Genomic DNA, 13,960 nt, shown 5'->3' on the forward strand with positions numbered 1-13,960 from the left:
AATGTTGAAATGATTGAACCTGTTTGTCCTCTCTAGGTTGGGTCTAGATGATCTTTGAGACCCATTTTTAGTCCCTAAACTCTATCCTCATTGAGGTAGTCCTGTCAGTAAAATCCTTAAGATATATTATGAAGTAAATATAACTTAGTGGCCTAGTCTGGAATATTAGCCGCCTTTTATTACATTGTTTGTATGGGGAAAATTATTAAATATCTAACTTATAGCTTTGGGAACAATGGCCGTGTGTAAGTTGGAGTCTTATATTTGAGATATAATTATATGTAATATGGATTCCTGGTGACTCAGACGATAGAGAATCTGCCTGTGGTGCAGGAGACCCCGGTTTGATTCCTGGGTTGGAAAGATCTCTGGAATGGATCTAGAGAATGGCTACCCACTCCAGTATTCTTGCCTAGAGAATTCCATGGACAGAGGAGCCTGGCGGGCTACAGTCTCTGGGGTCATAAAGAGTCAGACACAACTGAGCAACTAACACTTGCAATATAAGTTGTGAAGTTAGTTTTAGAAATTATGTTTTGATCCTAATAGACTTTTGGGGGGGATTATTTATAAAACTAGTATCATGGTACTCCGCATAGTCAGCTTTGTTGATGTAGTTACTAGTTAGTTCTTCATATTTTTTTTCCAAGTTAAGATTGAAAAACTTAAAAATACAAATGTGCTCACAAATATAAAATGAGAATCAGATTATAATTTTTTTCCATTCAGTTCTCGCCTTACTATAAAAAAGTAAGCTATGCTAGACCATCCCAATAGCTATTTTTAGTATAACATGTTTCAATGGTTGTTGTATAACATAGAGCCAGACTCATCACAGGATGAAGTCCAGACTTCTTAGACTGGTCTTTGTAATCAAGAGTCTTTGTAATCTGACTCTCACCAGAGAATAGATGTTAGAGCTTATGCTTCTCTTAAAGCTGTTCTGCAGCTAGCTATTTCAGATACAAAGTAAAAACAATATTTGGCCTTACATGGAGCCAGATAATGTAATAGAAAGACTGGAATTTAGACTGCAGACCCTGGCTTTAAGCTCTGGCTCTGATACTAAAAACCATGTAATCTTGAGCAAGCAAGACTACACTTCAGAACTTAACACTTTTTCATCTGTTGTATGGAGAGGAGAGTATTTCTTCTCCCTGTGACGTTGAATGCATTCTTTTTTGAGGAGGGAGGTAGTTTAATGCAAAGGTAAGTGTGGGGAATTTCTAGTGGCAGAAATTTGAGTTCTGGGCCTATAGCTTCCTAGCTTTATAATTTTATAAGTCACTTTAAAGTCATCATGGGGCTTCAGGTTTCTCTTATTTGAAATGGGGAAAATACCTCATAAGCTCTAAAGCACTCTGAAAGTACTACTGTTTATGATTGTATGGTATTCTGATTGGCAAGTTACTAAGTATAATATATGTATTTTCAGGTGCTTTAGGAAAAAGGACACGATTCCAGGAAAATTATGTTGCACAACTTATTCTAGATGTAAGAAGGGAAGGAACTGTCTTTTCAAATTGTGAATTCACTCTAGCACCCACTCCTCAGGAATATTTAACCAAGGTGAGTAGGATCATAAGCTGTTTAAATTAGCATCCAAGTCTAATAGTTTCCATAGGGAAGTTTCGTAGAAACACCAGATGGAGTGGGAAGAGGCTTTTTTGGACCCTGCTTAGAGCTTTTACAAGGTGGCTGGATGTTAAAAAGAATCTAAAACAGAACCCATTTTAAAGCCATTTTTATCCTCAGAGATAAACTGTTGTTTTTCTTCTAGATTTTGGTAAGTATGAATTAATAAAGTAGTTACTTATATGTTACTGCCCTGAAAAAAATAAAAAGGCAGACTGAGTAGGAACTAATTTTTCCAGTGCCTACCCTATTTTTTGCCTTCTGTTGATATTCTCAAGTATTAAGAGCCTTGACGTTTCTTATGCTTCTTCTAAATATGTAAACAGATGATCAGAATTCCTTTTTACAAGTGTTCTGATCTGTCTTCAGCTACTCTGTTATTATTGGGCTGGTTTCTGCCATAGTATGTGTTTCTGACTTGGGTAATATGTTCTCTTGTAGCTTAAATTCATCGTTTTTAGTCAGTTTATCCACTCAATAGGCTTTCCATCTGCTTCTGTGAAGGCTGTTAGCATGTATATTGTCTTATCTTAGAGACCCCAGACCAACATTTCTGCTTGTAATTTGGTTGATGTTACTGTCCTTGAAGCCTGTGTTTTCCCACTTTTCATTCCAGAGCCTGTAAACAAATTTGCTTGGTACATTGAGCACTAAAATTCTAACTGTACTGAAGATAATGCCCAGAGTAGGGGCTAGGGAGATGGGAAGGAAGAGTGGCAGCAGTAAGGCATCCTGAGGAATGTCTTTGATGAGATCTTACATACTTCTGGGCTTGCTCCAAGTTTTCTGTTTGTTTTTGTGATATTTTGAGGGCTGGTGAGCAGGGACAGCTATGGATTCTAAGAGAAGAAGGAAGGGAAGAAGGGAAAGATGGAGAAACTCAGGGATGAGACCACACAGAGGGACAGCCCGTCTCTCCTGCAATAGGAGAACCATGGCTGAAGGAGTGTTTGTACCACTGCTGGTCAAGGAGCTGTGGTATCCGCTCCCATCCTGTCTTTACTCCTTGTATATACCAGACCCTCCTCCCGCAGCTTTTTCTTTATTTTTTTTTTTTAGCACACTGGCTTTTACTCATTTATATTTAAAGATTTGTTTTTGGCCGCTCTGGGTCTTAGTTGTGTATGGGCTTTCTCTAGTTGGGTCATGTGGGGACTGCTCTTCATTGCAGTGCACGGGCTTCTCATCATCGTAGCTTCTCTTGTCGCAGAGCACAGGCCTTAGGCACGTGGACTCGGTAGTTGTGGCCCATGGGCTTAATTGCACCTCAACGTGTGGGATCTTCCTGGACCCGGGATTGAACCTGTGTCCCCTGCAATGGCAGGCAGATTCCTAACTGCTAGACCACCAGGGAAGCCCCTCCTTCAACTTTTTGATGTAACCCAAGTCCCTCCCTGAGTCTTAGTTTAACTGCCACAGACCTGGTGTTTAGGCCAAAGCACAGCATCAGTGAAAAAGAGTTAGTTCTGCAATTCAGTAATTTAATTCAGTAATCCATCATTGTTTATTTATATGTGCATGTATATTTGTATGTGTGTATTTATGTGGAGTTGTATGGAAAATTATCTCCTATGATTATAATTATGTAGGTAAGGATTAGATAGAAATAGCTTTATACTCATGGATGGAGGATAGACTTGTTTGATTAGTTATAGATCTTAATTCCTTTTGCCAGAGATACTGTTAGATTATGAAATACACCAATTTGCTTGATAACGAAACTTTTCAGGAAAAAAGGAACACTGTGATATCAATTATAATGATTATAAAATATATCATGATTAGAAATGTTACGGTGTGAAGATGTGTATCTTAGTAATTGAGGAAATACGATAATTTTATTGTCAGTGAGGAGCATAGTGTTTCCCTTTGGGCCTTCCTAGATTTTTAATCTGTTATTAATGGGGAATTTACATAACCTATAGCTACTGGACTTTAGGCTTTAATAAGCCAACAGTTATGAGGAACCTCAGTGTGCAAATCACAGGCACAGACTGTTCTTTATTGTTAAATCATCAGTGTGCAGTATGAGGAGGGAGGATAAATTAAAATTGTACTTTGAGCAGGAAACACAAGCACATGATCGGCATCATTGGTAAAAAGTATGCATTCAATGCTGAACAAATTGGAGATGTACTATGTGCTAGTTTTTTCCTTTGATTTTACATTAAGCACAATACAGCAGTTTATTAAGATGCTTAGAATGAATACAAAGGGAAATAAAGACCACAAAATTACGCATGCTACAGCTGTGTGTCCTGTGTAAGACGGTGTAGATGAATACATGAGGATGGTGTTTACAGGTGAAACTAAATATCCCAAATGGCATTCACTGATCTGTTGCTTCAAGACAACACCCTTTTGTACAGATCTTAAAGGTGTCAAAATTAGTAGTCTCAAAGTCAATTCTTGTATGTGATTTTAGCATAAAAGATTTTAGAAAACTGATCTGAAATATCACAGTTTTCATTTTTGTCAGCTGGAATGCCAAGGATTTTCAAAATAAGAAAAATGCAGTAATACAGGACAATCCAGATACGCGTCTCATGTGACTAGCCTCTGTTGCAAAATTGTACATGGTTATGGGCGAAAACTAAGTCTGTCCAAAAGTCCACACCTTGATAACCTAGATATAACACTTATTACATAGCAAGGGCAACACCAAAAGAAGAAACAAATCTGTGATGGGTACACAGTAACAATATCATAAGCATCATTGGAGTAGGTCTGAAAGACTGTAGCTGGTTTTTGGGGTTTTTTTGGCCATGTCAAGAGGCATTTGGGATCTTAGTTCCCTGACCAGAGATTGAACCCGTGTGCACTGCGTTTGGAGCTCAGAGTTTTAACCACTGGACCTCCAGGAAAATCCTTGTAGCTAATTTTATGGTTTAGTAGAATATTACGAGGTTGGCATGAGTCTAAATTACAGCCATCTTTTAAATTTGCAATGTGTAGAACATATAGGCAAGCAGGTGCTGCAGCCAACCGGTTTTAATTTTAAAAAGTACTAAATAGGAACGTAGAGAATCTTGGATGAAGATCAGAGTTGTTTTGATCACCCACCTGTAGCTGACAAATAAATGATGCTCTGTTGCTAAGGCTGACCTATCTCAGGTCTTCTGTGGGGGATGGGGAGGAGTCCTTGCTGGGAGGTGGAAACTTGGGTCTTGTCACATCTTTATTGTCTAGCTGGGTTGAGAACCTGGGAAAGTTATTATATATTTAGCTTCCTCGTTTGTTTTCGCCCACATCACACTTTTTAAAGGGATCAGATTATATCTATAAAGACACTCCACAAACATTGGGTATCAATAAGCAAGTTGATATATCCCTATCAGGTTGTGAAAAGGTGGGAATTTGGAATACTGTAGAGCTTCACTGTCCAGTGTTGTAGCCATATATGATTATTAATCACTCTAAAGTTGCTTGGTCCAAACTTAGCTGTGCTGAAGTGTAAAAGATGTACTAGATTTCATAAACAGTATGAAAGAGTATAGTATCTAATTAATAATTTTCTATTAATGAATGTTCAGGGATAATATTTTTTACATACTAGGTTAAATCACTTTTATTTATTTATTTTTTAAAGTATAGCTGATAGAAAATATAAAATTACATATGTAGGTTTAAAAAAAAATTCTGGAAAGCATATGTTGAAAATGGCTGGCCACCAGGGTGCACTGTTCGCCTGCAGCCAGCCTTTTGAAGTTCTGCGGGCCGGGGAAGAAGAGGCACGTTTTCAGCTCCTAGCCGCCTGGAGTTCTGTGTTCCTCCTGTCAGGAGTTGTTGAAGGCTCTGTACTTTCCCCAAAACCTTATAAATAGAGCTAGGCCTACAGTTTAGTCTTCCTAGTTTAAGCTACTTGTATTGAATTGGAAGAAAAAAATTGATTTTATTAAGGAATAATTTACATACAGTAAAATGTAGCTATTTTAAGTGTCCAGTTTGATGAGTTTTAACAAGTAGACCCACATAACCACTGTAATCAAAATACAGAACCATTTCCATTAGGCAGAAAAGTCACCCATACTGCAAAGTCAGTCACTTTCCCTCCCTGCTTTCTGTCACAGATTAGAGCTGGTCTTTTCCATAGAGTCTCACATAAATGGAATCAGATAGTATGATTGTCTGTGTCTGGTTTCCTGCACTTAGCATAGTGTTCTGAGGTTCACCCTTGTTTGGATGCCGACAATTAGCCCCTGTTTGTTGCTGAGCATTTATTACTTCACTGTATGGGTGAGCCACAGTGTGTTTACCCATTCTCTTGGTAGACAGCTGAATGGCTTCTAGCTTTTGGCTATTACGAGTAAAGCTGTTCGGAACATTCATGTGTAAGTCTTCATGTGAATGTGTGTTTTTAATTTTCACAGGTAAATGCCAAGGATTAGAATGGCTTGTATTAAGTATATTTTTAACTAGAGAAACAGTCAAACTGTTTTCCGAAGTCGCTGTACTATTTCACATCCCCACCCTCAGTATATGAGAGCATTACTTGCTCTGCATCCTTGCTGGTGCTTGGTATTATCAATTTAAAAATTTTTGCCATTTTTGTGAGTTGTGTGCAGTGATTTCTCATTGTGATTTTACTATCTTTTGATGACTAATTTTTAAAAATCTATTTTATTGAGATATAACTTACACATAGAAAAGTTTTACCTTTATTTGGGTGGGATTTGGATGAGATTTGAAAAATATATGCACCCAACCATTGCAGTCAAGATACATTTCATTACCCTAGAAAATTCCATTCTGCCCCTTTGCAGTTAATTCCACACCTTCTCTGGCCCTAAATAATCATTGACTTGCTTTCTGACTATAGATAGTTTGCTTTTTCTAGAGTTTTATGTGACTAGAATCCTACAGTAAGTATGTCCTCTTTTCTATCTGGCCTCTTTTGCTCAGCGTGATGTTTTTGAGTTGAGATATGTCTGTGTGGTTGTATGTGTCAGTACTTTTCTTTTTATTGCTGATTAGAATTTGATTAAATGCGTATAGCATAATTTTTCTTTTTAATTTATTTACCTGTTGACAGACATTTGGGTTGTTTCCACTTTTTGGCTATTATGAATAATGCTGCTATGAACATTGGTGTACAAGCCTTGATATGGACATATGTTTTTGTTTCTAATAGATAACTACAAAGGAGTGGAACTGAGAGCTCATATGGTAAATATGTTTGTTATAAGAAGGCAATGGCTCCCCACTCCAGTACTCTTGCCTGGAAAATCCCATTGACGGAGGAGCCTGGTGGGCTGCAGTCCATGGGGTCTCTAAGAGTCGGACACGACTGAGCGACTTCGCTTTCACTTTTCACTTTCATGCATTAGAGAAGGAAATGGCAACCCACTCCAGTGATCTTGCCTGGAGAATCCCAGGGACAGGGGAGCCTGGTGGGCTGCCGTCTATGGGGTTGCACAGAGTCGGACACGACTGAAGTGACTCAGCAGCAGCCGCAGCAGCAAACTATTTCCTGTGGTTGTACCATTTTACGTTGCTACCAACAGTGTATGAAAGATTGAATTGTCCCAGATCCTTGGCAACAATTGGGATTGTCAGTCTTTTAAATTTTATCTGTTTAATGTATGTGTACTAGTAGTAGTTCATTCTGATTTTAATTAGTATTTTCATGTGGACTACCGTTATTGAGGATCTCTTTGTTTGCCGATTAGCTAACCTTTTGTAAAGGGTCTTTTGTAAAGTTCATATTTATGTTGAGTTTTTTTATCTTCTTATTAAGCTGTAATTCCATACTTTGATTACAAGCCTTTTCCCAGATATTTGTTTGGTGAGTATGTTTTCTCAATCTGTAGCTTGACTTTTCACTTTCTTAACAGTGTTTTCAAAGAGCTGAACTTTTTATTTGATGGTTCAAGTTTTTTTTGTATCCTAATTAAAGACTCTGCCTACCCCAAAGTTGCAAGTCTTTTCTCCTATGATTTCTTTCTTAGAAGTTTTTTAGTATCAGCTTTTATAGTAAGGTCTGTGATTCATTTTGATTTAATTCTTGTGCATGGTATGAGATCTGGGCAGAGCATTATTTTTTCCCAAGTGAATATAAAGTTCTTCTAACATCACTTATTGAAAAAACTTTGCTTTGTGGAGTCATCTAGCCACCTTGTTGAAAATCAGTTGACCATATAATATGGGTCTGAAATTTTGGACTCTGTTCTCTTCCTTTCATCTATATTTCTGTCTTCATGTTAGTACAACACTGTGTTGGCTTTGTAGCTGTTCTTGAAATCACGTACTCTACCAAGTTCTCTAATTCTTCAGGCTTTATTTCTATTTCAATTGGCTTTTTTTCCTTCTATTCTAGATCTTCTTGAGAAACAGAGTTGGGAATCGATGTTGCAGATTATGATTTAGAAACCGATTAGAAAGATCTGAATATCAGAGAGGAGCTTTTACCTACTAGGCTCAATCAAACAGGGAGTAGCAGTTACTCCCTGTTATTGATGATGTCAGTGCATTCCTGTCATATATAGATGGCATGTCCTCCATTTCTGCACAGTAAATTGTTCCCATATATGTGTTTCACAAGGAGAACAGCCTATTGACCATGTATAGACACTGTAAAATCTTAAACAAAAAAATGTTATCCTACCCAGCAGTCTGTTGCATATAGTCTATTGAATAAATCAAACTTAGTTTTTGTTTTAAATATTTTCTTTGGTATTCCACCAGAATCTTGAGCTCAATGATGATACCGTTCTAAATGAGATAAAGTTAGCAGATTGTGAACAGTTTCAGATGCCTGATCTATGTGCTGAAGAGCTTGCTGTTATCCTTGGAATCTGGTAAGTTAATGACTTATTTGGCCACCTTGAATTTCTTGCGTATTGATTCTCTTGTGTTGCGGAAATCGTTGTTCAAAAGGTCCCCAGAGTTCTGGGTGAATGAGTCTTGTAACGGTTATGAAGATAGAGAAGAGTTGGGCAACCAATAAAAGGGTTAGAGATTAGGACTCTCCTGTAAGTTGGTATACTTACCCGTCTCTTTGCTTGGTAAAGAAAATTCCTTCTGTTAGCCTTGGCTGGGCTTCCCTTGTGGCTCAGCTGGTAAAGAATGTGCCTGCAAAGCAGGAGACCTGGGTTCCATCCCTGGGTTGGGAAGATCCCCTGGAGAAGGGAAAGGCCACCTGAGTAGAATCCTAATGAAATATTTAGGAGAGGCGACTACTTTGATCTTTGAGGACATGTATATTCAGAGGATAGAATTTTTAATATAGTAGAACCTTATGTGTAGTAGAAATCGTTTTTCATTTTATGTTTTAAAGTGATTTCAAATTTGGGCAAAAGTTGCAAGGGCAAGGCATTGCAAAGACTTTTGAGAATGATTTTTTGACATGACATTCTGTCACCGCTAAATACTTTAGTGTGTGTCTTCAACAAACAAGGGAGCTTCTGTGCATAACCATGATACATTTATCAAAATCAGGAAATTAGCACTCATGCTTTACTATCACATTGTACTCAGACCCCATTCAAGTTTTGCCAGTTGTCCCAGTAATCTCCTTTATAGCACAGGATCCAGTCTAGAACATATGTGTTACATTTATGTTTGTATTCTTTCTGTCAGTTTGGAATAGTTCTTCATTTTTGCTTGACTTTTATGATCTTGACACTTTGGAAATTTATAAGCCAGTTATTCTGTACAATTACCCTCAACTTGAATTTTGTCTGATGCAGTTCAGTTCAGTTCAGTTGTTCAGTCGTGTCCGACTCTGTGACCCCATGAACTGCAATACACCAGGCCTCCCTGTCCATCACCAACTGCTGGAGTTCACCCAAACCCATGTCCATTGAGTTGGTGATGCCATCCAACCATCTCATCCTGTCATCCTCTTCTCCTCCTGCCCTCAATCTTTCCCAGCGTCAGGGTCTTTTCAAATGAATCAGCTCTTCGCATCAGGTGGCCAAAGTATTGGAGTTTCAGCTTCAGCATCAGTCCTTCCAATGAATATTCAGGACTGATCTCCTTTAGGATGGACTGGTTGGATCTCCTTGCAGTCCAAGGCATTCTCAAGCGTCTTCTCCAACTCCACAGTTCAAAAGCATCAATTTTTCGTCGCTCAGCTTTCTTCACAGTCCAACTCTCACATCCATACTGGAAAAATCATAGCCTCGACTAGATGGACCTTTGTTGACAAAGTAATGTTTCTGCTTTTGAATATGCTATCTAGGTTGGTCATAACTTTTTTCCCAAGGAGTAAGCGTCTTTTAATTTCATGGCTGCAGTTGCCATCTGCAGTGATTTTGGAACACAGAAAAATAAAGTCAGCCACTGTTTCACTGTTTCCCCATCTATTTGCCATGAAGTGATGGGACCGGATGCCATGATCTTCGTTTTCTGAATGTTGAGCTTTAAGTCAACTTTTTCACTCTCCTCTTTCACTTTCATCAAGAGGCTCTTTAGTTCTTCTTCACTTTCTGCCATAAGGGTGGTGTCATCTGCATATCTGAGGTTATTGATATTTCTTCCGGCAGTCTTGATTCCAGCCTGTGCTTCCTCCAGCCCAGTGTTTCGAATGATATACTCTGCATTGTCTGATTTAAAAAATATATATACAATTAAATTCACATTCTGGGACTTCCTTGGTGGCTCAGTGGTAAAGAATCCAACTGCCAGTGCAGGAGACACAGGTTTGATCCCTGGATCGGGAAGATCCCACATGCCATGGAGCAACTAAGTCCCTGGGCCGTAACTCCTGAGTCTGTGCACTAGAGCTAGATTCTGGGAACCGCAACTACTGAGCCAACATGCTGCAACTGCTGAAGCTCCCTGATACTCCCTGGAGCCTGTGCTCCCAGCAAGAGAAGCCACCGCAGTGAGAGCCCCACGCACCACGACTAGAGACTGGCAGCTGTCCCCTACAACTAGAGAAGAGCCTGCGCAGCAGTGACGACCTAGCACAGCCAAAAATAAATAAATTCACATGCTGCACCATTAGCAAGGGTATCGGAGAAGGGAAGTTTTGTGGTTCTTGTAGCATCCCAGCAAGTGGAACACAATTTTGAATTTTATTTTCATTCTTAATACAAATAATATGTACATATAAAATAACTTATGTAATATATAAACATAAGTTATATAATGTAATAATAACACGAATCCACCTCCCAGTTTAAGAACTTGAAGATTGCAAATACCACTAGCTCAGTCTGTGTGCTTCTTTCCCATCTCATCTTCCTTCTTGTCTTAAAAGGTAATCAATGTCCTAAATTTTGTCTTTGTCAATTTCTTGCCTTTTCAAGAAATATATTTACTCACATGTCTTTTATACTTCTTAGTCAATTCTTTTATTTGTCTTTCAGCTTTATAAAAGCGGTATGTTACTGTCTGCAGTCTTCTGTGATTTGTTTTTTTCTCTCACCAATGTCTTTATGTGACTCATCCGTGTTGTTACATACAGCTGCAGTTTACTCTGCAGTGTATCGTTCTGTTGGTATTTTACAGTGTATTGATTTCCTTTTTGGACATTGGATTGTTAACAGATTTTTCCTGTTACACACAATATTACTATGGATATTTGTGTGTATGCTTCCCGGTACAGCCATTGAATTTCTGTGGGCTCTATATCTACGCTGGAATTACTGAGGTTAGGATATGTGAATGTTCACTTTATAAGATAGTGCTGAATTGTTTTCCAAAATTATTCATACTTGGATCAGCAAGCTCTAAGAATTCTCAATGTTCTGCCTCTTTGAGAACTTCTTAATTTTTGCCTGTCTCATGGTGATAGTAATTTTTTTTTTGCATGAGTTTAATAAATAGGCATTGGTGCCATATTAATTCTTTTCATTTTCTTTGTGGAGTGGCACAGGTTAGATTTTGTTTTTTCTTATAAAATAAATTGTGTTAACATTTAGTACACCACCACATTTACTTGTTAGCATTTTATTACTTTTGTGCTTATCTTTGGCACAGTCATCTCTTTATCTGTAAATAATACAATAATATTATAATATATGAGGAGAGTGAAAAAGTTGGCTTAAAGCTTAACATTCAGAAAACTAAGATCATGGCATCCAGTCCCATCAATCATGGTAAATAGATGGGGAAACAGTGGCTGACTTTATTTTTCTGGGTTCCAAAATCACTGCAGATGGTGATTGCAGCCATGAATTTAAAAGACACTTACTCCTTGGAAGGAAGGTTATGACCAACCTAGACAGCATATTCAAAAGCAGAGACATTACTTTGTCAACAAAGGTCCATCTAGTCAAGGCTATGGTTTTTCCAGTGGTCATGTATGGATGTGAGAGTTGGACTGTGAAGAAGGCTGAGTGCCGAAGAATTGATGCTTTTGAACTGTGGTGTTGGAGAAGACTCTTGAGAATCCCTAGGACTGCAAGGAGATCCAACCAGTCCATTCTAAAGGAGATCAGTCCTGGGTGTTCATTGGAAGGACTGATGTTGAGGCTGAAACTCCAATACCTTGGCCATCTCATGCGAAGAGCTGACTCATTAGAAAAGACCCTGGTGCTGGGAAAGATTGAGGGCAAGAGGAGAAGGGGACGACAGAGGATGAGATGGTTGGATGGCATCATCGACTTGATGGGCATGGGTTTGGTGGACTCCAGGAGTTGGTGATGGACAGGGAGGCCTGGTGTGCTGTGGTCCATGGGGTTGCAAAGAGTCAGACATGACTGAGCGACTGAACTGAACTGAATGTGCTTTCAAATATATAAATACAGTTTACTTGCTTCCTTAAAAATTGTATTTGATTCATTATGACATGCATTCTGGAATTGATTTGCCTTTTTTAATTTTTTAAATTTAAAGCACAGATTTCCAAAAGAATAACCCAGTGCATAAGTTAACTGAAGAGGAACTGCTGGCATTTACATCAGTGAGTAATGTCTTTTTCCTGTTTCTTTTTTTTTTTCCCTTGTAAATTATTTTGCCTATCGTATATTCTTGCCTCAGTTTGCTCATTGAAATACTGTTACCTAAGGAAATTAAGGCAGAAAAAAAAGCTTATCATTTTATTTTCCAGGCTGCATATATCTTGATGCTGATTTAGACATAAACATTTTAAAATTTTTATTTATTTTTAATTGGAAGATAATGGCTTTACACTGTTGTGTTGGTTTCTGCCATACATCAACATGAATCAGTCTTAGGTACACGTATGTCCCCTCCCTCTTGGACCTCCCTCCCACCTCCCACTCCATCCCACCCCTCTAGGTGTCAGAGAGCCCTGGGTTTGAGCTCCCTGCATCGCAGCAAATCCCCACTGGCTGGCTTTTTTACATATAACAATGTATATGTTTCAATGCTACTCTCTCAATTTGTCCCACCCTCTCCTTTCCCCACTGTGTCTGCCAGTCTGTTCTCTACAGACATAAGCATTTTTGTTTGTACTTGCTTGAATTTAAGGGCAGCAAATGAATATTTCTTGTTCTTTGTTTGATCTTTGTTTGCAGGGCCGAGTCCAGTACCTTGCACATAATATGTGCTCGATAAATACTTGTTGACTGAGTAAATGAAGTGACAGAGCGAGAGTTGAATCTTTACTCCAAAGCCAGTGTAATGTGCAGCTCTTTTGGTTAAAATTTGAGGGTGATGCTTCATGGATGTAGTGGGACCGAGGGGTTCAGAGACCGAGGGGCAGAAACAGCAGAGCCTGGGTTATGGAGGCTAAGGCAGGAGACAGTGTCGAGAGCAAGGGGCAATTGTCAGCGTTCAGCGGTGGAGAGCAGTCAGGAGGAAGGGCTGAGGCTTCGATGGCTGGAGTGCATTGCTTATCTCTATGACAAGTTTGGTGAAATAGCTGGGTAGTCACCTCACTGCAGAGAAATAAGGAGAGAATGGTTTGTGAGAAAATAAAGTTGATAGATAAAGACCACAGTTGGAAAAAATGGTCGTGAAAAGGAAAGATAGGAGAATAGATGTTTGAGGGTTTGATATCAAAGAAGGCTTTTCAGAAGACGAAGGCCACAGAACAAGAGGGCAGTTGGTATCTTTAGCTTTATAGATAAAAAGATACACACGTCTTTAATGAACCCAAGTTGCTCAAGATACATCTTTTTTTCAAAGGCGTTTTTTTAATCATAGTTAGGGATCAAGTTAGAATTCTTGTGTTTTCTTTCTTTGTTATTTTTGAGATAAGGCAGAACTAAAGTACTTTTATCTGGTAGAAAGAAAGGCTAGCTTACTTTGTGCTGTAAAATAAATTTTACAAGTTACTATGTGGATCACAATAAACTGTGGAAAATTCTGAAAGAGATGGGAATACCAGACCACCTGACCTGCCTCTTGAGAAACCTGTATGCAGGTTAGGAAGCAACAGTTAGAACTGGACATGGAACAACAGACTGGT

At 38.7% G+C, this 13,960-nt stretch overlaps 1 protein-coding gene across 1 annotated transcript in view; it reads left to right on the forward strand.

Moving 5' to 3' along the window:
* Positions 1-13,960, forward strand: part of TTC27 (tetratricopeptide repeat domain 27) — a 176,935-nt gene that overhangs the window by 33,537 nt on the left and 129,438 nt on the right. Inside the window, exons 7-9 of the mRNA XM_010829828.1 lie at positions 1,436-1,569; positions 8,320-8,432; positions 12,421-12,487. Coding sequence (XP_010828130.1) covers positions 1,436-1,569; positions 8,320-8,432; positions 12,421-12,487 — 314 coding nt within the window. The remainder of the gene's footprint in view (positions 1-1,435; positions 1,570-8,319; positions 8,433-12,420; positions 12,488-13,960) is intronic.

The sequence above is a fragment of the Bison bison genome, unplaced genomic scaffold, assembly GCF_000754665.1.
Source record: "Bison bison bison isolate TAMUID 2011002044 unplaced genomic scaffold, Bison_UMD1.0 scf7180017864508, whole genome shotgun sequence".
NCBI lineage: Eukaryota > Metazoa > Chordata > Mammalia > Artiodactyla > Bovidae > Bison > Bison bison.